Source organism: Dipodomys merriami, unplaced genomic scaffold (genome assembly GCF_024711535.1).
Source record: "Dipodomys merriami isolate MVZ:Mamm:240054 unplaced genomic scaffold, mDipMer1.0.p SCAF_106, whole genome shotgun sequence".
In the NCBI taxonomy this organism is placed as follows: domain Eukaryota; kingdom Metazoa; phylum Chordata; class Mammalia; order Rodentia; family Heteromyidae; genus Dipodomys; species Dipodomys merriami.
Genome location: NW_027202338.1, coordinates 2,997,214 through 3,021,135, shown reverse-complemented (window position 1 = coordinate 3,021,135; position 23,922 = coordinate 2,997,214). Strand labels below are relative to the sequence as shown.

Genomic DNA, 23,922 nt, shown 5'->3' with positions numbered 1-23,922 from the left:
GCCTCACCATGGGGGTTACTGAGGTCTCAGTCAGCATGGCTGGGTGGCGCCGCCTCCCAGAAGCAGTTATTGTCTGCGGGCCCATCACTTGCTCAAGCCCCCAACCCCCCAATCCAGATTTTGGGGAAGTTGAGGCATAGGAATGGGACACATGGGGCAGGGAGGCTCATCCCCAGGTAGGCTGTTCTCTGTGGAGTGCACAAGAGACAGCCAGGAACAGGAGGGTGTCACTGAGCCAGCACCCTGAGGACTGAGAGTCCCAGAGGGCCCCCCCCTCCCAGCAAGTTGAAGGTACTTTCAGGTCACGTGGCCCAGGGTTGGAAAACTGAGCTCACGTTACTCAGCTCCCAGGCCAGTGGCTACCAGACAGATGGACACAGGTCAGTCCCGGTGACCTTCAAGGAGCTGTGAGGTGCTGGGGGCCATGCAACCCCATCAGGTCAGTGTCTCCTGTCCCCTCCCCTAGCCCAGTGGGGGCTGGACAAGCGGGTCCCAGTGCCCGGGGGTCAGGTGGGAGCTGGCACAAGTGCAGCCCAGCTGTCAAAAGCTGCAGCTTTGCTGGCCTGTGGTGGCATGGGGTGTTAGTTACTTGGTAAAAACCAATGTAGGACTTGAGATACCTGTATGTAGGAGTGGGTGACTCTGCCACCAGGACACACATGGCCCTGTACACACCTCCAGCTCTCCTAGAACTAGCTATGGGGAAGCCAAGGGGTTCCCTCTGCCTCCAGCCCCCAACTCAGAACCCCCAGAGAACAGCTAGCTCTTCCCCCCAGATGTCACAACCAAGTCCCACAGACAAGATGATTTAGAACTGCAGACGTTTATTGCTTGGCAGGGCTGCAGGCTTCAAGTTCAAGGTAAAGGGGGGGGGGGCGCTCTTACTGCTCCTCCAGGCTTCTGGCTCCCAGCTGGTGACCTTGACCTTCCCAGTCTTGTGGACGAGGCCCCAGTTTGCCTTCACAGGCCAGTTTTGTGGCCAGGCCCCTCCTTTTCCTGAGTCTTCTCTGGGTTGGCCAGGCCGGCCCTGAACTCAAGCCTTCTGGCATGGGGACTACAAGTGAACACCTAGGTTGTGTAGGTCACGGGGCCTGAACTCTGGGCCTGGGCGCTGTCCCTCAGCTCTTCAGCTCAAGGCTAGCGCTCTACCACTTGAGCCACAGTGCCACTTCCGGCTTTTTTCTTTTTGCTTATGTGGTGCTGAGGAGTTGAACCCAGGGCCTCATGCATGCAAGGCAAGTGTTCTACCACTGAGCCACCTTCCTAGCCCCAGCTCTACTATTTTGAGCCACACAGCTCCACTTCTGGTTTTCTGGTAGGTAATCAGAGGTAAGAGTCTAATGGACTTTCCTGCCCGGGCTGGTTTTAAACTGCAATCCTCAGATCTCAGCCTCCACAGTAGCTAGGATGACAGGCCTGAGTCACTGGCCCTGCGCTTGGGTTGTCTTTTGTGTGATTAGGGATGGAACCCAGGGCCCAGGCATGCTTGTCCTAGGCCCCCAGCCCAAAGCTCCTCACTGTTTTGGAGCTACAGGGGCTTGAAGTCAAGGCCTGGAGCTTGCTGGACAGGCTCCCTTCCATTGAGCCATGCCCTCGGCACTGTCAGGCTTCTCAGGGGCGTGCACTGTGCCCAGGAGAGCTTCAGACCATGACCCTCCTACTTAGGGCCTCCAGCTCGGCTGAATGACAGGCACACACACACACCACTGTACTATGCTCCCTAACCAACACTGTCTGGATGGCCTCACATTGGGGTTCTCCCTAGTTGGGCACCAAGGGTGGACTATCTTTAACGAAGAGGTTGGAACCAGGGCAGCCTGGATGGGGGGGCTCTTCCCAGCCCCCTCTGACATGGATGGCCACAGCAGCAAGGGGTGGGGGGGAGCCAGGGCTCACAGCGGTGCTGGAGTCGGGTTTGAGGGGCAAGGCAGGGCAGGCAGGTGACATGGCTCGTAGTGGCTACCTGTGCCCTGCACACAGGCCTGCGGTGTGTTCAGTGGGAAGGGCGCTGTCACCGACACACAGGGGAGGTCAGCGCAGAGACCGAGGACACCTCTGTCCCACAGCAGGCCACACAGGACAGCAGCAGTGGGGGTCATGGCCTTTCCTTACCAGTGACCGCAAGCTCTACGGGGTGGGGTGGGGGATATTCCCAGCAGTGCTGAGCCACTGCAAGGCACTTGTGATGGAGCAGTGGCCTGTGGGCTTCTGGGGCTTTGGGCCTGGGAGACCAATGGGTGGGGCTATGCTAGACCCCCATAATGGAGGTAGGTGGGGGGAGCCATGGCTGGGGTCACACAGGGGCCAGGAACTCTGCCTAGCCCCCAGCAGGAGCACCGGGGTGAGCAGAAAGCAGAGGGGCAAGTGGTGAACCCAGCCCCGGTTTATTAGAAAAGGTGTGGACAGAGCAGCACGGACAGGAGTGACCCCCCCACAGCCTTGGCCCTGCCCGCCCCCGCCTGCACCCCGCTGCCCCCCCAACCCCACTGTAGTGCCTTCCAGGGCGCAGCCTCAGAACCCCATGGCTGCCAGCCCCGGCTCCCTGATAGATTTTATTGCACGTAAGAAAAGGAAAGCTCCGGCCCTCGGCGGCCCTGCCCGCCCGCTTCCAGCTGCCGCCGCGCCGCTGGGCCGCGCAGGGCGGGCCTTGTGCGGCGGGCGCTCTGGAACCAGGGCGGCCTGTGTCCATGGAGCCCCCCCCCAGTCCCCCCCAGAGCCCCGAGTCCGTGTCGGCACAGACACATGTAAGCACAAGGGCGGAGTCCGTGGGAGCTGCCCAGTCCCGCAGCTCGTGTGGGCCCTGCCCTGGTCCCCCGGGGGTGTGGGGGGGCTGGGGGGGATGAGCGGGTTCTCATGGCTCTGGCCTCAGCTTGTCCAAGACTGACCGGAAAAAAAAAAAAGAGGAACTGGGGGACAGAGATGAAGAGGGGGCGTCAGAGCAGGGGGCTCCTACGCCCGCCCCGCCCCCGGGGGGCTGCACCCACCTAAAGTGTCACAGTGTGTGCTGTGCCGCCTCCTGGCTGGCGTCCCGCAGCAGCTCCTCCAGCTCCCGCTCGTCCTGGGCGCAGCGCAGCTCTGTGCGGGCGGCGCCCACAGTGAGTGGCCGGCCCGCACGGGCGCCGGCCCCCCACCCCGGGGACAGCTCTGGGGGGCACCCCTCTCGTCCCCAGCAGTGCCGGCCTGGGTCCCCCAGCGCCTCACCGTGCTCCAGGCCGCAGCTGCCCCCCTTGGCCTCTGACCCCGGAGGTGGCTCTGGGGGCAGCGCCAGGGCAAACTCGGGCTTCAGGCCGTTGGGCAGCGCCGGTCCTGATGGGGGCGCCTCCGGCTGGGACTCGGGCACCCCTGAGTCCTGTGTGCCGATGGGCTGCACTGGTGGCAGGACAGGGGGAGAGGGAGGAGAGGAGGGTGGCAGGGAGGCACAGGCGGGGGGCACCGGGGGCTCTGCCCTCTCTGGTGGACTCTCTACCCGGGTCACCACAAACACTTTGTGGCCGCGGCCCGGGCTGGACACGGAAATCCGCTGTTCCGTGGGCGAGGAGGGGCTGCCTGGGGACTTCGGCTCCTCGGGGCTCAGGGAGTCCGTGGGGGGAACCAGGGCAGGGCAGGGGGCTGAAGGGCTCTGGTCACAGTGGGCCTCTTCCCTCTGCCTGTCGTCTTCCTCCTCCTCGCCATCCTCCTCTTCCTCCTCCGCCTCTGAGTCTGAGTCCGAGTCCGAGTCGGGTAGGGACCTGGGGCTCGTGGCCCCGTTATGTGCCCCTGTGGTGGTGGTGGTGGGGTCCCCGGACTCCTCGAGGGGCTGGGGCTGGGTGATGGTGATCTCGGGCATAGATGCAGACAGCTGCAGCTGCTGCTCCTTCTCCTCCCGCTCCCGCGCCAGCACAAAGTTGCGCTTGCAGCCGTTCTGGATCTCAGTGAGCAGGGCCTTCTGCGTCTCGATGAAGCTCTTGACCTGCGGGTGGCATGGCCTGGTTAGGGTGCTAGGCCACGGGTGCCACCCTCCCCACCCTGGGGCCTGGGCCAGGCAGAACCCCGCTCACCGCCTCCTTCTTGGGCTCCCGGTCGAGGTCCAGGCGCAGCAGCGAGTGGTTCACCTTGAGGGCCAACGACAGTGCCATGAGCCCGCCTGTCTTGATCTCGTTTTCCCGCAGGTCCAGTCTCAGGAGGCGGGGGCACTCAGCGATGAACTCGGCCACCGCCACCGCGCCTGGGAGGGGGACCGAAGGGCTGGCCATGGGGCCCCAGGCTGGCTGGCCGCCCCCTCACCCCCCCCCCCCCCCCGCGCCCCGGCTCACACCCTACCCTCGCAGGTGAGCTTGGTGGAGGCCAGGCCCAGGCGCACCACGCTGCGGTTGCCGATGAGCCCGTTCTTGAGGTTGCGCACGCCCTCGTTCCCGATAGGGTTGTGGCCTAGGTTCAGCGTCTCCAGACTCTGTGTGTGTGGCTGGAAGGGCAAAGCCCATGGGGGGGTAGGCAGGGTCCCCCCCCCCCCCCCCCACCAAAGACGCATCAGGAAAGAGGCTGGTGCAGAAGCGGACAGGGCCGCTCCCCGCCGCGTGTGTGGGTGCCCCGCCCGCGGGCCAGCCTGTGCGGGGCACTCGGCCGGGTCCTGTCCTGCCAGCCCCGCAGCTGCTCGCCTTGCTTTCCGCGCTACACAACGGGAGGACCAAGCCCTCGCCAGCACCATCTTTAGGCAAATGTGCACAGGGCCATGCCGCCGTCTGGCCCACAATGGCAATGAAAGAAATGGCACGGAGCCGGGCGGGCTCGGGGACTCACCAGCGCCATGCCCAGGAAGGCCATGCCCGTGTGCGTGAGCTGGTTGTTCCACAGCACCAGGGTTGCCAGCCCTTTCCTCTGCTCCTTGAGACCCTCGCAGATGTAGGCCAGACCTAAGGGAGGTCAGGGCCCAGCCTGTGGCTCTGGGATGTCTGTCCCCAGGGGACATTTCTTCTCGCTGTCCCTGGCCTGCCCAGCCTACTGTCTCTGGCCTGGACAGCCCCCCAAACCCTGGACTTGAACTGCTTGGGACCCTGGGCCCCAATGACGGCTGCCACGTGTCTCGCCCTCTGGCAGATGGCATTTCACTCACTGCTCCCTCCAGGCTGAGCCCCAAGGTGGGTGCTTAAGCAGTGCCCTCTCTGCCCCGCAGCCCTTACAGTAGCTAGGGACTCTGCTCAACAGAGAGGCAGGGAGGAACCAGAACTCTCCCCCTCTCCCCACCTGCTCGCTGACCTTCTCCCTGCATGGAGTGTCTGAGCTAGTTTCCACCCAGGGCCTTTGCCCCTGCTCCCTGCAATGCCTCCTTCCCTGCGCAGGCCCTGCGGCCCCGCCCATCTTCACAGCACACCCTCACTCTGAAAACGCACCTTCCTGTCAGGCTTTGCAGAGCAGAATTGCCACAACTTTTCATCCAACAACTCCTTTCCACTCCAGGGAACCCCGTGACCTGAGCCCAGCCAGGGTACCCTTGACTTGCTCAGGCCCCAATCTGGGACTCACTTCAAGCCCTGGAGGGCAGTATGAAGTCTGGGGGGTTGGGGTGCACACCTGGGTGCCCAGCGCCGCTCCACAGGGCTGGGCTCACCTGAGTCGAGCACGTGGTTGTTGCGCAGGTCCAGGGTCTGCAGGGAGCAGTTGAACTTGAGCAGGTTGCCCAGGTGGGCCGAGTCCTGCAGGCCGTTCAGCTTGTTGTCAGCCAGGTAGAGCTCCCGCAGGTTCAGGTTCATCTTCAGGGCTGTGGCTGCAGGATGGGGGGGTGGGTGTGTGGCTGGCAGCCCAGCGGCCGGCTCACAAAGACCCAGGGGCGCTGGGGTGGGAGGCGGGGCTCACCAAGCAGCACGAGGGGCCGCCCCGACAGGCTGGCGTTTTCCAGGTGCAGCACCGCCAGGCTGCTGCGGATGCGCAGGGCCCGCGCCACGAAGGGCGCTGAATGGTCCAGCAGGGGCGTGCTGCGAGCGTCCAGGTACTGCAGGCAGCTTGTCTGACGGGGACAGGGGACGGGGGTGTCAGGCTTGGCTCCAGCCCTCTCTGGCCACAGGCAGCAGCATGGCCACCTCTCAGGGGCAGGGGGCGCAGGAGGGCCGCACCTTGCGCATCATGTGGGCGGCGGCCTGCCAGCCCCGGGTGCCAATGTGCTTGTTGAAGGAGATGTTGAGGTGTGTGGCGGACTCATAATACTCGATCATGTCGAAGAGGGCCGAGGCGCCCTGGGGACAGAGACGGCAGTTCAGCCTCTGCCCAGGTGGCTAGGCCAGCCGGTGCCCTGGCCTCGGTCCCAGCTGGTATACCAGGTGACCAGGGCAGCCTGGGCTCTGCCCGCCACCATGCCCCTCCTGGGGCCTCTCACATCTCTTTTTTTTTTTGGGGGGGGGGGGGAGTCTGGTCATGGGGCCTGAACTCTGGGCCTGGGCGCTGTCCCTCAGCTACTCAGCTCAAGGCTAGCGCTCTACCACTTGAGCCACAGCGCCACTTCCGGCTTTTTTCTTCTTGCTTATGTGGTGCTGAGGAATGGAACCCAGGGCCTCATGCATGCAAGGCAAGCGTTCTACCACTGAGCCACCTTCCCAGCTCCCTCTCACATCTCTTGACATTGGGTGCCTGGGGCTCTAGGCAGATGAGGACAGGCACCTGGGCCTGTGGGGGGGGGGGGGAAGCAGGGGACGGGGGGCTTCCACATGACTTCTGGTGGCCCCACCCCCACCTGCTAGGTCACCCTCCCTCCTTTGTGCTCACATCTTCATCCAGGCTGGTCTGCTCCAGGTCCACCATCTTGAACTGCAGCCGCTTGAAGACCTCCTCCAGGGCCTCGCAGGCCTTGTAGTCCAGCTTCTCCCCTGAGAGGAGGAGGCAGGGACGGTGGAGGTGTCCAAGATGGCCTGCGAGCGCTGGGGAGGGGGAGCTCCCCGGTGGGCATTGCCCCTACCCTGCCCTCAGCCCGCGCAGGCCCCAGCCCTGCCTGGGCTCCCGTGTCTCTGCGCTCATCCCACCTTTCAGGTCCAGGCAGTCAATGCGGTGCTCGAGGTCCGTGAACTCCTAGAAAAGTAGGGGCGGTCTGTGCTCGGGGCAGAAAGACACCCCAGATGCCAGGCTACCCAACAGCGGGATGGCGGTGCTCCAAACCCAGGATGGGCCCACCAGGAGCCAGGCAGGCCTGCTAGACCAAGTGAGGGCGCAGGCTACTGGTGGACGGCTAGGCCGAGGGCACAGCCCGCGTGAGGGGCTGAGGTGAGGCAGGGCCCAGCGTGCACTTCGTCCTGGCTCAGCCCTGCATGGAGCGCCCCCTTCTGGTGTTATATGGAACCCAAGCCTCGGGGCAGAGAGGGCAGCACAGCTGGCTACAGGAGGGCGCTGAGTAAACACTGAACAGCCCTTGGAACTGGTAACCTCCCCTACAGCTGCCCTCCCCTCCTAGGGAGGGGACTCATCTCCATAGGGGCACTCTGAAATTTAAAGTAGATTATTTATTTTTTTGTTGGCTGTGGGACTTGAACTCTGGGCCTAGGCGCTGTCCCTCAGCTCCTCAGCTCAAGGCGAGCGCTCTACCGCTTGAGCCACAGCGCCACTTCAGGTTTTCTGGTGGTTCACTGGAGATAAGAGTCTCATGGACTTTTCTGCCCAGGCTGTCTTTGAACTGCCATCCTCAGATCTCAGCCTCCTAAGTAGCTAGGATTACAGGCGTGAGCCACTGGCACCCGGCTTAGATTTGCTTTCTCATCTATATTTTAACAACTTCAATAAACAACAACTTCTTCCTCTTCCTCCTCTTCTTCTTCTTCTTGTACTGAGGTTTGAATTCAGGGACTTATGCTTGCCAGGCAGGTGGCTCTACCACTTGAGCCTTTTCAATCCTGGGGCTTGAACTCAGGGCCTGAGCACTGTCCCTGAGCTTCTTTTGCTCAAGGCTAGCACTCTACCACTTGAAGCACAGCGCCACTTCTGGCTTTTTCTGTGTATGTGGTACTGAAGAATCAAACCCAGGGCTTCATGCATGCTAGGCAAGCACTCTGCCACTAAGCCACATTCCCAGGCCACCTTTTTGCTTTATCTTCTGGAAAGGGTCTCATGCCTTCTGCCTAGATCCCCAGACTTATGGGAATTGTATGCATGGCTTTCCACTGCAGAATAGCTTCTTTTGTTTTCTTTTGCCAGTCACGGTGCTTGAACTCAGGGCACAGGCACTGTCCCAAAGCTCCTTTTGCTTAAGATTATCACACTACCACTTGAACCAGAGCCCTACTTCTGGCCTTTTTGTGGATCATTGGAGATAAAGTCACAAGGACTTTCCTACCTGGGCTGGCTTCAATCCATGATCCTCAGATCTCAGTCTCCTAAGCAGCCAGGATTATTGGCATGAGCCTAAAGTTGTGGAACAGAGGCCTTCCCACCCCGACCCCTTACCTGCAGCTGCCGGAGGAGCTTGGGGATCTGCCGGCAGTTCAGTTTCTGGCATGCCTGTCTGTAGGCGCTGATCACCTCATCCACGGTCACGTTCTGGGCTGTGGGCAGAGGAAAAGAGGCTGTGAGGGTTTTTCCCGCAATACCTGGGGTTCAGTCCAGAGCCTTGTTCTCGCTCGGCAGGCACCACGCCATGCCCTGGTCTTAATCAACCAGTTACATCCAATTGAGGGGGGAAAAATGAGCTCTTTATTTCCCTAATGTGAAACCTAGCATTTCCTTCTAATTAACATAGGCCAGATAAGGAAGAAAGAAAATAACTACTTAGCAGATCCTCCAGTGATGTTATAACAGGCATGAGCCATGGGCACCCAGGGGGGATTTATTTTTCCTCTGTCTCTCTTGGTTGGAGAGAGGGTCTCTCTCTATAGCTCAGATAGAGTCTGCCGTGTGCTCCCATAGATTCTGGTTTCTGCTGGTTATCGGAGGCGCACACCTGTAATTTTAGCTATTGAGGAGGCTGAGATCTGAGGATCAAAGTTCAAAGCCAGCCCTGGAAGTTAAGTCCCCATGAGATGCTTATCTCCAATTAACCACTCAAAAACAGAAGGGGGCACTGTGGCACAAGTGGTAGAACGCTGGGTTTGGGCATAAACAGGCTCAGTGACAGCCTCAAGGTCCTGAGTTCAAGTCCCACAACTGACAAAACAAGAAACAAAAATGCTTGAGGGTTTAGTTTTTTTCAAGGGGGAGGTTCTGGGAACAACCAAAAAAAGAAAACAAATGAACAAAACTAAATCAGACTGAGAGACATCTCCACTGACACAGAGCTGGGGATGACACGGGGCTGGGGATATGGCTTTGGGTAGAGTGCTTGTCTAGCACAAGCAAGACGCAACCACAGCACCCCAGGAAGGAAAGGAGATTTGGTTTGCACCCTTGAAGATGTGAACGTTCCCAGGAACTGACGAGAATGGTCACAGTTAGTTCATGAGGCCTTTGGGAAAACAAATACCAGATCCAAGTCTAAAAGGTAGAGAGAGAGAGAGACAGAGAGAGACAGAGAGACAAGAAAGAGAGAGAGTGTGCACACGCACGTGTCCGTATTGGGGCTTGAATTCTGGTGGCTCAAGCTCTTTGGTTGGCTTGGTTGCTCAAGGCTGGTGCTCTACAACTTGAGCCACACTTCCAAATTCCAGATTTTTTTTTTTTTGACCAGTTGTGGGGCCTGAACTCTGGGCCTGGGCGCTGTCTCTCAGCTCTTCAGCTCAAGGCTAGCCACAGTGCCACTTCCAGCTTTTTCTGCTTATGTGGTACTGAGGAATCGAACCCAGGGCTCCATGCATGCTCTACCATTGAGCCACCTTCCCAGCCCAAGTTCCAGATTTTTGCTGGGTGTTTAGAGATAGAATGTCTTAGATTTGTCTGTCCTGCTGGCTTCAAACCACAATCTTCAGATCTCAGCCTCCTGAGTAGCTAGGACTACAGGCATGATCAGCCGACTCCTGGCTTCTGTGTCTTCAAAAGTAAGCTTTAGGCTGGGCTTTGGTGGCTCATGCCTGTAATTCTAGCTACTCAGGAGGCTGAGATCTGAGGATCACAGTTCAAAGCCAGCCCCTGCAGGAATATCTGTGAGACTCTTATCTCCAATTAACTACCAGAGAACCGGAAGTGGCACTGTGGCCCAAGAGGTAGAGAGCTCGCCTTAAGCTGAAGAGCTCAGGGACAGCGACCAGGCCGAGTTCAAGCCACATGACTGACAAAAAAAAAAAAAAAAGACTGGGAAGGTGGCTCAGTGGTTGAGTGCTCGCCTTGCACGCATGTGGCCTTGGTTTGATTCCTCAGCACCACATAAGCAGAAAAAACTGGAAGTGGTGATGTGGCTCAAGTGGTAGAGTGCTTGCCTTGAACTGAAGAGCTGAGGGACAGCACCCAGGCCCAGAGTTCAAGCCACATGACCAACAACAACAACAACAAAACCACAGTAAGCTTTAAGTAAGACCCACATTCCCATTCCCTGTCCTGCTGCAGCTATGACAATGATTGTCATAGTGATTGCTCTTCCCTCTCTGAAAGCGACATCTATAGTCTCAGGTGATAGGACACAAGGAGACCCAAGAAGTAGCTGGCCCCGTGCTGGTGCTCAGTCAGCAGGAGACAGCAGAGAAAGAAAACGGAAGCCAGCGCCGGTGGCTCACGCCTATAATCCTAGCTACTCAGGAGGCTGAGATCTGAGGATTGAGGTTCAAAGCCAGCCCGGGCAGAAATGTGAGACTCTTTTTTTTTTTTTAATATCCTGTTTGAAATAAGCTCACGTGTTATGCCAGACTGCAACGCAGTATGAGCGAGCTTCACTATCACTTTCCCTCTTTTAGGACCACCAAGACCAGCATTCAGATCCGATGGGAAAGGAAGAGGGTATAAATGTGAGACTTTTTTTTTTGGTTCCGGTCGTGGGGCCTGAACTCTGGGCCTAAGCGCTGTCCCTCAGCTCTTCAGCTCAAGGCTAGCACTCTACCACTTGAGCCACAGCGCCACTTCCGGCTTTTTTTCCTTTTTGCTTATGTGGTGCTGAGGAATCGAACCCAGGGCCTCCTGCATGCGAGGCAAGCGCTCTACCACTGAGCCACCTTCCCAGCCCCTAAATGTGAGACTCTTTATCTCCAATAAACCACTAGAAAACCAGAAGTGGCGCTGTGTGGCTCAAGTGGTAGAGCGCATGCCTTGAGCTGAAGAGCGCGGGGACAGCGCCCAGGCCCAGAGTTCAAGCCCTGCGACTGACCAAAAAAAAAAAGGGGGGGGCGGAAGCTGATGACAGTGGGGTGCACTCTGCAAGGCCCCAGGCCCAGGCCCAGGCCCAGGCCCAGGCCCAGATGCAGTGTAAGGCAGGCCGGACACAGAGTGCTTTCCTCGAACGAGCTCATTCAGCCAGCCCTGTGATCCAAAAAGCCTGGTGCAATTCCATCTCCATTTCATAAAGGAAAGCAAGCCAGAAAGCAAGACATCACCCAAGCCACTAGGCCAGGAAGGGGCAGGCCTGGCCTGCTCAGAACCCAGGGCCTGGCTTCACTGTCCCCAGGTGTAGGGGCTGCAGGGGACCCTGAACTGAGAGAGGCAGAGGGAGGCCTGGGCTCTGAGATAAACACTGGTACTGCTTTGGCTTTCCCTCCGGCCAGGCCCCGGGATTGGGACGGGCAACTGTCAGACAAAGGGACAGGGAGAAACCCCCACGCTGGCATCAGGTGGGGGTGCTGAGGCTCAGGCATGCGCACAGGTGTAAAGCCAGGATGGGCACCAGGGGGCGGTGGTGACTCAGGCAGCCTCACCAGCTGGGAGCTGGTGGGGAGAGGCCAGTCATGGGGTGGGGGTCGGGGGGAGTCGCTGCCAGAAGTCACCCTGAGGGTAGGCGAGGGAACCCTGAGGTCCAGCTGTTGGGGGGTGGCTCCCTACTCAGGACACCCACACATGGCACGCACATGTGTGCAGGCTGCTACAGGGATGTCTCACCCCACGACTGGGACCCCCTAGTCCAAGGCAAAGACGAGGTGGCAGTCCCGAGCGACCGCACTCTCCGGAGACCAGCCTCCATCTCTACTGGGCCAAGTCAATGTGACTCGATCTCAATGTCGTTGGCAAGCAATGGCTTTTACAGAGCCTCAGACCCACCAGGGGTCTGGGGTTCAGCCGCAGTTGTGTGGCAAGACGGGTACCCCAAGGCCTGGACAGGCAGGGGGACACCCAGACGGCCACTCCATGCAGTGACGCCCCCTCCACTGCCATTCCTGGGTTCACACACTGGCCAGCCAGGCTCTGCCACGGACCCGCCTTGTGCCATCTGTCCCCACCAAGGCCTTGCTCCGGAAGCCTATCGCCATGACTTTCTGGGTGACAACAGCTTCTCCCTCCTGGCCCTCCTGGGGAGGGGAGGAGCACACCATCAGGACCCTGTCCACAGCACCTCAAGTGGATTCTGATCTGGGCAAGTTGGGAGCCCGCGCCACTGCACTGCCGCCGCCGGCGGCACTGGCTCTCAGCGCTACTGGCCTGGAAAGTGGAGCTGGTGACACACAGAGACTTCTACAGCGGCCGGTGACATCACCCAGACACACAACAAGCTGCTGCTTTGTCAACAGGCAGCGCTGTCAGGACCTGACACCCAGGTGACAAGGTGCCACAAGGTCCTGGATGAGCAGAGCAAACAAAACCAGGCTCAGCAGCTGTTCCCACAGGAGGACCTCCACCAGGCGATGTGCTCTTGCACCTCCCCCTCTGCCCCCCCACCCTTAGACAAATATTTATCCAAGGCTGGGGTCCCCCTCCGCTGGGGAGAAAGGAGGGGCTGCAACAGCAGGGCCTGGTGTCTACTCTGTCTCGGGAGGATGACCCTTGGCATGTGGACGTGATAAACCCCGGCGCAAAACCCCGGCGCACACAGTAGGTGCATCTGCTGATGATCTGTCAGCCCACCACAGCCTCCATGCAATGATGCTCTATAGCCCCAGCACTAGGGAGGCAGAGGAAGGAAGACGAGTTGGAGGCCAGGTCAAAAGGCCAAACAAAATTCCAGATCGCTCACACCAGCCCTGTTGCTCCCAGAGGCCGTGAGGCCTCACGGTCCCAGGCTGCGGCCCAAGTCAGCGCTGCCCAAGGCCGAGGGCATGCAGCCGGGCACCAGCCACTGTCTTCATGCTGTGCAGGCAGGGCCAGGTCAGCTAGCTCTGTCACTGGGTCCAGGCCAGCAAAGGCATCTATCAGGGTCCAGGCACTTGGGGAAGGGCTGAGCTTTGGGCACTGGGCCCAGATCCATCTCTACAGAAAACCCAGGGTGACGCCTCACTAGGTCCCTGCTAGGCGATGCTTGGGACAGAATCCAAGATAAACCCTGCCTCTGTCCCCAGGGGCTCCCTGGTCAGGAGGAATCGGATCTCTCCCCAACAGCGATGGGCCAGGCTGGGCTGGGCTGGGCACCGGGCATGGTGACATAGGCGACGCCTATAACCTGGGGACTTCCCAGAGGTGGGGTTCTCAAACACCAAAGGCCACTAGAAGGCATGTGTTTGCTAAGCACCTGCAGAAGGAGAGACAGGTGGAAGGGAGGTGTTTGCCAGGTAAAAGGTCAGCTCAGCACAGCTACCAACCGCAGGCAGCAATTCTGCTCCAGCCGAGGGCCCCAGATTCCTGCCCAATACAAACTGCCCTGTGGCCAAGCAAGGGAGACCGTACAGAGCCAGACTGCGAGACTGGCAACAGAGTGGTAGGAAACACAAGACCCAGATTCTTCTGGTAGTTTATTGGAGATAAGAATCTCACTGAGGGCTGGAAGGTGGCTCAGTGGTAGAGCGCTTGCCTTGCATGCCTGAGGCCCTGGGTTCGATTCCTCAGCGCCACATAAGCAAAAAGAAAAAAGCCAGGAGTGGCGCTGTGGCTCAAGTGCTAGCCTTGAGCTGAAGAGCTGAGGGACAGCGCCCAGGCCCAGCGTTCAGGCCCCACGACTGGACCCAAAAACAAAACAAAACAAAAAAAACTCACCGAAGCCAGGTGCTGGTGGCTCATGCCTGTAATCCTAGCTACTTAGGAGGCTGAGATCTGAGGATCGCCAGCCCCTGCAGGAAAGTCTGTGAGACTCCTATCTCTAATAAACCACTAAAAAACCGGAAGTGGTGCTATAGCTCAAGTGGTAGAGCGCTGGCCTTGAGCTGAAGAGCTGAGGGACAACACTCAGGCCCAGAGTTCAAGCCCCATGACTGACAAAAGAAAAAAAAAATCTCACGGACTTTCCTGCAGGGGCTGGTTTTGAACCACGATCCTCAGATCTCAGCCTCCTGAGTAGCTAGGATTATAGGCGTGAGCCACCAGCACCCAGCTCATATCACTTTTTTAAGCCAAAACCAAGAAAAACACATCACTTTTCAGCGCACGAGGGTGGGATGACACGATTCCACCAGCAGGATTGCCATCCTGCAGCAGAAGTTGAGGTGAGCAGGCAGTCCTTGTCTAAGGGGACCCCAGACTTGCACACAGGTCTGCAGGGTGGAGGTGACGGCGGCAAGAGGGGCAGCAGTGATTTCAGCAAGGGGAGGAGGCTGCAGTCGGGGACCGAGTGCTGTGCAGTGTGACATGGTGTGTGTGACATGGTGCGGTGTGTGCCCAGGTGCAGAGACACAGCTGCCCCCTAGGGAACAGAAGGTCATGCGGCGTTCTGCACAGATCTGGGAGCATGCAGGTATTGGATGCTGGCAAGTCGTGGCTCAATGCTCCCCAGCACTGGTGCTCACGCCCATCGTGGAGATGGGGTCTCTGGGGAACTGGGTGCCCACCAGGATGCAGCCAGCCCTGCCAGAATGGGCTGATGGCACTGCCAGGCTATAGACACTTTAGTGCGCACCTGAGAATCAAGGAATGTGACTGTTGGCTGGCCCACAGTTTCTTACTGCCCTGCTTCTCTCTGAATCTAGAAAAAGCCCTAACGTTGTCTGTTTGGGAGCTAACGGGACTGCACATTCATTCATTCATCTCACACACCCATTCACCACCTCCAGCTCCCCACGGGACACTGATCTTCAAGGCAAACAGGTCAGAAGCCCTAGCGAAGTTGGGGCTTCAAATTCTTCTCCTGCCCGGCGCCAGTGGCTCACACTTGTAATCCTAGCTACTCAGGAGGCTGAGATCTGAGAATCTCAGTTCAAAGCTAGCTGGGGCAGGAAAGTCTCTGAGACTCTTATCTCCAATAAACCACTCAGAAAACCAGAAGTAACACCTGGGTGGTGGCTCACACCTGTAATCCTAGCTACTCAGGAGGCTGAGATCTGAGGATCACTGTTCAAAGCCAGCTGGGGCAGAGAAGTCTCTGAGCCTTTTTTTGTTGTTGTTGGGCTGTTCGTGGGGCCTGAACTCTGGGCCTGGGCACTGTCCCTCAGCTCTTCAGCTCAAGGCTAGTGCTCTACCACTTGAGCCACAGCACCACTTCGGTTATTTTTTCTTTTTTGCTTATGTGGTGCTGAGGAATCGAACCCAGGGCCTCAGGCATGCAAGGCAAGCGCTCTACCACTGAGCCACCTTCCCAGCCCCTCTGAGACTCTTTATCTCCAATAAACCACCAGAAAAGTGGTGCTGTGGCTCAAGTGGTGGGTGGTAGCCCCACGACTGGAAAAAAAAAAACAAAAACAAACCTCTCCTTTGACCTAGTCAAGTCCCCACCTGAGAAAGCTACAGGTGACAAGCAGAAGAACTGTGGGACAAGGATGGAGACACGGTGTTGTTCATGTGCCCACACGCTGGAAGGACCTAAGTGCCCAGCCATGTAGACACAGACAGCTTAGTCGCACTGTCGCATTGTTTGCTGGGGGAGGGGGGGCGGCAGCAGCACACACAGTCCCACCCCACCAGGACCCTGCCGGCCGTGGCAGTGTCCCGCCAGAGAGGAGATGGGAAGGCACCCCAGCTGTGCCTTCACAGTGAAAACATCCCAGGGGTACAAACCACCAAGGCAGCAAGGCCACGCCTCTGCGATGGATCAGGAACTCCCCCAACTCAACAAGAAAAAGACAACACGGCTTAAAAATGCATAAAAAGATCTGAAGACATCTTTCCAAAGAGGATGCTGAGGTGCCCAATAAGCACATGAAAGCCATCCAGGGAATGCATGCCACACCCACAACGAGCACCCCTGCCAGCTTCCTGGGGGAGCCACACAGAAAGGACAATGACAAGTGTTGGCACAAAGGGGGCATGAGCCTTCATCTGCTCTGCACGCACGCAGTGTCACGTGGGCACACATGGTGTGGAAAGCAGCTGGCAGTTCCACGGTCACCCATTTGCACACCGATGGGAGAGGGAGAGAAAAGCACGGCCACGGGAAAGTGTGCACATCAATGGGACGGTGGGTGAGCTGGCGAGTACAGGGCAGCGCCTGCTCTAACAGGCACCGTCTGGCCATGAGAAAGAGTGAAGTTCCGGCCCCTGCTATCCGTTGAACCTTAAGAACATTCCACTCATTGCAAGTAGATTCTCTTGAAGAAACCAGGACCTGACCATCAATATGGAAGTGTCAGGTAGCAATGCAGGTGTCTTTCCTGATTGATTAGAATGCTCTCAACTTAGCCAGGTACTGGAGGCTCACCCCTGTAACCCTAGCTATTCAAGAGGCTGAGATCTGAAGATGGGGGTTCAAGGCCAGCCTGAGCAGACAAAATTGAGATTTTTTTGGGGGGGCGGGGGGTAGTCATGTGGCCTGAACTCTGGGCCTGGGCACTGTCCCTCAGCTCTTCAGCTCAAGGCTAGCACTCTACCACTTGAACCATAGGGCCACTTCTGGCTTTTTCTGCTTATGTAGTGCTGAGGAATTGAACCCAGGGCCTCAAGCATGCAAGGCAAGCGCTCTACTACTGCACAATCTTCCCAGCCCCTTGAGAGACTCTTATGTTCAATTAATTAGCAAAAAGGCAGAAGTGAAGCTGTGGCTCAAGTGGTAGAATGCTAGTCTTGAGCAACAATGCTCACCCTGAGTTCACGCCCCAGGACCAGCAGAAAGAAAAAACAAAAAACAAAAAACAAAAAACCAAACTGCTCAGCGCTGGATTATGATGATGGATGTACCACTGTGAAATGCTGAGAACTACCATGCTTTAAATGGGTGAACTTTATGGTATGTGAAACACATCTCAATAAAGCTATTTTTAAAAACTCCCAGATGGCAAGATGAACAAGTGATATTCATATTCTCTCTCTCTCTTTCTCTCTTTTTTCCTGGACTTTCCAGCTTTTTCATTTTTTCTTTTGGGAAGAGACCAGGAGTGCATGCTGCACTGGCAAAGCAAGGTCCCCGTGGCTTTTGTGAACCCCACTTCCCAAGCTCTATCTACCAGGGCTGGAGCAGCGATGCAGGGGTGAGGAGAGGGTGCTCTGGGAGGGGGCAGGGGTGGAGCCCACTCCCACCCCTGCACCCCCACACCAGTACTGGTGGACATAGGAAGGCAGTGGCTACCTGGAGAGGCCCTGCTTCAAAAATAAACCACGTGGCAGATCTCCACAGTTCAATGTGGTCCCCATCCATGGCTGGTCCAGGCACCTCACCCTGGTCTCCCTGGCTCCAAGGGGCAGCCAGCCCCATGCCTGGGCACTTCTGAGCAGTCTCGGGGAGGAGGATGCAGCAGAGCTCAGATGCTGTCCCCTGAGCTTCTGAAACAGCGAGGGGAAGTGAACCCAAACAAATAACAACAAAGTGCAGAGATGCCTTGGGAGCTCAGCGGGAACGCATAGGGACAGGGACAGGGCAAGCAGTACTATCTGGGGATTAAGGGGGAAAGGAGGATGAAGAGGAGGAGGAGAAGGAGGGGAACCATGTGGGGCGGGAGCTGGACAGCCACATGGGTGGGCTCACCGAGCTGGGGCGTGGACAGGCCTGGGAGGCAGGCCTTCTGATAAGCTTCATGGGGGGAAGCCGGTGCCTCCCTCCCCAGCCAGGGACCAGGGGAGAGGGCTCATTTTCCCTTTCTCCACTAGATGACGGGAGTAAATGTCACACAGCTCCAGAAAGGAAGCCCTGGTTAGCCGGTCCCATTATCACCTGGCCATTGGGAAACATGAACCTGCATGAGGTCACTACCGGCTCCGCTTTCACCTCTGCCAGCCTGGCCCTAAGGTGCCCAGAACAGGAGTGCTGGAGGGAGGGGTGCTGCTAGGTGGAGGGTCCCAGGTGCCGCTTTCAAGCCGGACAGGCCACCCCGACCAACCAGAGGCCATCTCCAGCGGGACTCCGGCTGCAGCTGCAGCAGGGAAGGGAAGGAAGCGCTGGGCAAGTCACATGAGCACTGCAGACGCACGTGGCAAACCTCCACCCACCACCCCACACGCCTCCCCCTCCTCCTCCTCCTAGAAGGAAAGGGGCCAACCTGTGACCATCTCTCGAGCTCCCCATTCCCAAGGAGGCCTCCAGGAATCCCACTCCTCTTGCTATGAGGGGTGCCTTTCACCCACGCTGAACTTGAACACCAGCCCCCAGCCTCCCAGCTGCAGCCCACGGAGAGGGTGGAAAACCCACTCCAGCCCTCTGCCACCAGATCAGCAGCCTGGAAAAGGGAGCGGGCCCGCATGGGCTAGCCTTGGACAGACTTCTCATCTGCAAAGGCAGGTCGGTGGGAGGCCCGGCACCAGACCACCAGCGAGGGCTCAGGTCCCCAAGGCCAGAAGACTTCTCCCGCAGGAAAAAGGGAGGCTAATGGGCCTCGAAGCCCCCTGCCCTGACTGCAGATTAACTCACTTCATCCCCCACCTGGGCACAAATGCACCAGATCTAAGACTCAACACTCCAGGTTCGATGCTGCCTCTGTGGTTATTTTCTACCCCCATCCTGGGGTCAGGCCTGCTCTAGAACTGAGGCGTCCTGGATTTGGTGAGTGATAGGGTATGGAGATGATGCTGGACCCCGGCGCCTGGTCTGGTGGTGACCTGCAGGGGTGAAGTCACACAGGGGGTGTGCACCCCCTCGCCCCTGTGGGCGGGGTGTCCTGATCAACCATCATCTCAGAGCTGTGCAAAATCTGGGGGCTTTGGCCACCCAGGTGGGCATGTCTGCAGCCTTTTCCAGCCTTACCTGTGGCCTCCCTGCCTCCACTGCAGGAAGCATGCTCCTTCCTGTTCCTTGAACATGCCACCTTGTCCTCTGCCACCGAACTCCCACTGCGCAGCACCTGGCTGACTCCTGTGAGCTCTTATCATTATGTCCCTGCCCCGCCTGTGCCCTGCCCGGGCTCAGGGACACACCAGCCTGGTTCTGGCAGGGGGAAGTGTTTGCCGCTGGCTCCCGCACTCCGATGCATGGGGATGGGCCTGTCTTCTCCCCAGCCTTAACACCCACCTGGCCAGGCAGAATAGGTGACCAACCGGTCACAGGTCACCAAGTCACTCAGGCGGCAAAGATCAGTGTAGCAGGCACGCATGTTGCCACCTATGTGGCTGGGAGAACACGTTCCAGAGAGCACGTCCCCACGACCCAGGGTCAGAGCAAGCTGGAGGTGGGGGGTGGGGCAGGAGCGCAGCCCAGCTGTCCTGGAACCCCTCGGGGTGCCCTTTGCCTCACCCCGAAAGGCCGGCGCTGTCACCTGCACTGCACAGGCTGCAGTCAGTTTACAGGGGTCTGGTGCCGGGCTTCTCACTGGGTGCCTCGCTTCCCCCACCAGGCCAGGCTGTTCCCCTTTCCCCCCACCCCCCACACACAGTGAGTTTCTAGGACTCCCTGGTTCAGACAATTCAGGGCTTGCCTGACCTTAGTCTCCAAAGCGATGCCGAGAGCAGCCCCCCAGCAGCCAGACCTGCAGGGCAGCTCAGGGATCCAGGGATGAACGAGAGGACATGCGCAGCCAAGCGGGTGCTCCCCAGCACTTTTCTTAGGCCTTTGGAGCTGCCAGTCTAGGCTCCCAGGATCACACTAGCATCGCTGTGACCTAGTGGCCGTTCACCACCGATCAGCTTCATGTGTTCTCTCTGGAGCTCAGGAGAGCAGAGGAAGAACCCATCCTGTCACACACCTGCTTAATTGTCCCCGAGCTCTCCTTGAAAAGGCCCTTCTGGCTCCTGTGAACCAGGCGATCTGCACATAGCCCCTGCCCCTGCAGACAGAAATCACTGGAACACACATCAAGAGTCTGGGGTGCAGGGGGAGGGCACCAGGCCCAGGGGGACAGGGAAAGGTGGCCATAAGGCAGCATGGACCCTATGGGGCAGCCAGGGCTCAGGCTGGGCCTCAGTGGCTTCTGGCAGGACTGGGGTGCTCCTCTTACAGGCAGTGTTCCTGATGACTCTCTGAGCCTCCTCCCCCTTGCCTCCCCCCATTCCCCATTGCACTTCACAGATAGAAAACAAGGCACAGAGAAGCCTGGGGACCCCCTCCCTCTTCCCCCTCTCTCGGCCTGGGCGGGTGACTTCTACCTGCCAAACCAGTTTCTAGAAGGAAAGTGTAGCTGGTGCCAGAGAAAACCACCAGCCTTAGGTCTCCCCAAAGCTCAGTCACCGTCCTCACTGCCCCAAAGCTCAGGTGGACAGTGACATGTCCTTCACTCCCCAGACACGCTCTGGGTGGGCGACCCCTACACGCTCTCAGGACTCTGGGCAGAGCCAGCTATGAGTCACTGCAGGGGAAGGGAAGGAGAGAGGGAGGGGAGGAAAGGAGGGGGCTGTGCCACTGTCATGTGCTTGGATCACAAGTTCCCAAGTTCCTCTCGAAATCTCCACAGAGCTCAGCTGTGCCGGGGAGCATAGCAGCGTTGGCTGCGACCACAGATCCGCCCCAAGCTGCTGATTAGCCCCACCCTGGCCCCCGTGTGCCCAGCCTGGAAGCACTGAAGCCCCCCTTCACTCTCCATTTCCACCTAGGTCCCCCCAAAGCCTCACCTGCGCTGGCTATCTGACCCCCAAAGGTGGTAGATCCCCCAGCCCTTTGGAGTACACACCGTAGGGAGGATTAAATGGCGGGTACCCACACAGGTTCCCAATCTCCACCTCCACTGAGAAGCTTGGGGAGGACCCTGCCTCTCGATTCATACTCCTCCGTCACCCAACCCAGGACCTTGGCTGGGGTCACGCTGCCCAGCAGGTCCCAGGTGGACTCTTCCATTACCCATCTTTCTGGGCCCTCAGCTCAGATGCCACCCCTGTGCCATCAGGGGTTCACAGAGCTACCCCCCAACTCTCCTATTCTCTCTGCAGTGCCCCCCCCAACCCTCCTAGCCTCTCAGCTGGGTCCTGACCAGCCAGCCTGCAGTGATAGCAAGCATTCCTCACCCTAGGCTGACCTGCTCTGTTGTCTGAAGTCTGGGACCTGGCTGGCTCCCAATGAATACCCAGAGTCTACACTCACCACCATGTTTTTCACAGCCACTAGCCAGATCCCTCCTGTCAAAGCCACGGATTCCTCTGATGCCCACTGAGGCCAGCAGACCAACCAGTGGAAGCCCACAGGCTTGCTCCAACACTGAGGCAGGCCAGCTGCACAGTGTCGCCCCCCTACACACACCCTTCCCCGAGTCCCACCCACTCGGCAGCATCCCTCCCTACTCCAAGCCGGCCCAACCTCCAGAGGACCCCAAACCCACAGACTGCTTCCCTCCCAATTCCCAGACAGCACCAAGCTCTGATACATCCCCCCCCCCCACCTTCTATTCAGCACCTCCAACACCAGGCTTTACACTGCCCCCACCCTTCCCAGGGAGGAAAAAAGGTCCTTGCATGGCCACCTGCCAAAGACCCTCAGCCTGTGGACAGTGAACATTTGATGCATGTTTCCCTTTTTTTGGGGTGGTGGTGGTGGTGGAGGGAGAGGAGTTGGGTTTTGTTGGGGGCAGGGTACTGGGGATGAAACCTACAGCCCCCTATATTCAAGGTTCTACCACCTAAGCCACGCCCACAGTCCTTTCCTTGTTTTTGAGACGGAATGTCCTTAACTTTGCCTGGACTGGTCTCCAACTACTAATCCTGTCTCTGGCCTCCAGGATAGCTGGGATCACAGGTGGGCATCACCCCACCTCTGGCCATAGTGGCTTTTCTTCTTAATCCCAAGCCCTGACACTGGCCCGGACCATTTCTGCTTCTTTCTCTGGGGGGCTGCCTTCCTTTTCGTCCCTCTCCGACCCCACACTTTTCTCATTTCTTTACGGACACCGGCAGGGGTTGACTCCTCTTCTCCTCCTTCCAGCCGAGGAAAGCGATCGCATGATCGGCATGGCCGCCCGGGCCCCGAGCTTTGCAGAGCGCCCGCTTAATCTCGTGCCATTCCCCACGGGCTCCTCCAACTCCTCCAACCGCCCTTTTCCGGTCAGTGCTGACCCATTCGTAGCCCCTGGGCCGCTCTGCTCTTTATTGGGGGGTGGGGGGGAAGGGCTGGGGGAGGTACTGGCGTGGGGGGGACCCCCCCAAAGCTGACTGCCATCCTATCAAACCTTACAAGATGTCCAACTTTTCATTTCCCAGCGTTTTGAAAATCCAGAAACGCTCGGGCCGGCGTCACGGGTCGGGAGGGAGACGAGAAACCCAAGACTTTTTTTTTCCACCTTCCCAACGCCAAAGCCCTCGGAGCTCCGGCTCTCAGCCATCCCGTCGGGTGATTCAAGTGACGGGGGCGCACCCCCCCCCGGCCCGGGGTCCGACCCTGCCCGGTCGCCCCCCACCCCGAGCCCCTCGGGTCGCCCCCCCTCCCCACCGCCGTAGCTACCGTGTCTCCAGGGGTCTTTGGGCTCCACAGCTCCGGACACAATATCCTCGTCCGACGGGAACGTGACGCGCTTGGCCGCTGCCTTGAGGCGGCCGTCGGCGGGGGGCGAGGCCGGACTAGAGGACCCGGCCTCGGCGGAGGCCTCCTCGGCGTCGGCGTCCGCGTCGGCATCGGCGTCGGCGCCCGGCCCGGGCGGCGCCTCCTGCGGCGGGATTTCCATAGCCGCCGCCGCCGCCTGCTCACGGGGGCCCCGGGGACATGCCCCGGGCCCCGGACTCGTTTCTCCGGGCCCGCCCGCCGTCCCGGGGCATGGGCTCCGCAGCTGCCTCAGGCGCCGCCTGCGTCCGTTCTCCGCGTCGTCGCCGGGAGCCCCAGCGCGCCTCCGCCGCGTCCCGAGCGCACCTGCTCATCCGCAGACGCACTTTCGCGAAAATGCCGCAGGGCCCGCGGCGCGGGAAGAAAATGGGGAAGTGTGTCCCGCTTCTTTGAGGACACGATCGTCTCGCGGGTGGTATGGAAGAGCGGGGCCGCGGACGAGAGGAAAAGCCACGACACCAGAGAAACGTGAGTAGCGAATCTGCGGCGCCCGAACTGCAGAAAATGAGGGGCGGGCCCAGCTGGACGCCGTCTCCCCGGACAGCGCGCACGCGCGGACCCGAGCCGCTCCGCCTCCGTCCAGGCTCCGCCTCCCGCACTTTCGTCACGACAGGTTGCTAGCGATCCAAAGGCCTGGGAGCCAGAACAACCGAGGAGAAAGGGGGGTGGGGAGAAAACAAGGGGTTGCGGGATGCGGAAGGACAAAGGGACCGGCGCTGCTGCGCTGTGTGAGGACGCACAGCTGACCGGGAGGGATTTTCCGTCTGGAAGCGGAGCCTCTGGCCCCTTGTTTATTCTCTGGCCTCTCATTGGCAGACGGGATGTCGTCATTGGCTGTCAGGAATGTGGCAGCACTGTTTGAAATACATGCAGTAGGGTTACACTGTCGAGACCCGGCTGGACGTCGTGGTGCACGTTGCAACCCCCCAACTGGAAAAGTTGAGGCAGGAGGCTCACAGGTTCCAGGCAGGCCTGAGCTGGCTCGGGGCCACCTAACGAGACGCTGCCTCGACGTAAACACGGAAGAGCTGAGGCTGTGGCTCAGTGGCACAGCGCTTGCCTGCGTACACGCGAGAAACTGGCTCAGTACCTAACTGCAGCGAGAAAAACCGCTCGGCGAGCAGTGTCAAATCCGATTGGGAAAATACAAAACACCTGGGAGAAGACAAAGACCCAAAAGGCGAGCAGCGTGACTCCACCGGCCCGAACACCACCAGGTGGCGGAGGAG

At 59.0% G+C, this 23,922-nt stretch overlaps 1 protein-coding gene and 1 non-coding gene across 2 annotated transcripts; both read right to left on the bottom strand.

Moving 5' to 3' along the window:
* Positions 1–2,482: 2,482 nt before the first annotated feature.
* On the bottom strand, positions 2,483–23,040 carry LOC138813943 (protein phosphatase 1 regulatory subunit 37-like). Its single transcript, XM_070002551.1, has 13 exons — positions 22,598–23,040; positions 8,398–8,495; positions 6,987–7,032; positions 6,733–6,833; positions 6,087–6,206; positions 5,830–5,980; positions 5,585–5,740; positions 4,777–4,889; positions 4,300–4,441; positions 4,038–4,204; positions 3,202–3,949; positions 2,985–3,075; positions 2,483–2,906 (listed from the first exon to the last, which is right to left on the bottom strand). Exons 1-12 carry the CDS (start codon positions 22,815–22,817, stop codon positions 2,993–2,995), a joined length of 2,145 nt encoding a protein of 714 aa, XP_069858652.1. The 5' UTR covers positions 22,818–23,040; the 3' UTR covers positions 2,483–2,906; positions 2,985–2,992.
* On the bottom strand, positions 10,689–10,814 carry LOC138814670 (small nucleolar RNA SNORA61). Its single transcript, XR_011368047.1, has one exon. It is a non-coding gene; the product is annotated as a small nucleolar RNA SNORA61 (small nucleolar RNA).
* Positions 23,041–23,922: the final 882 nt, after the last annotated feature.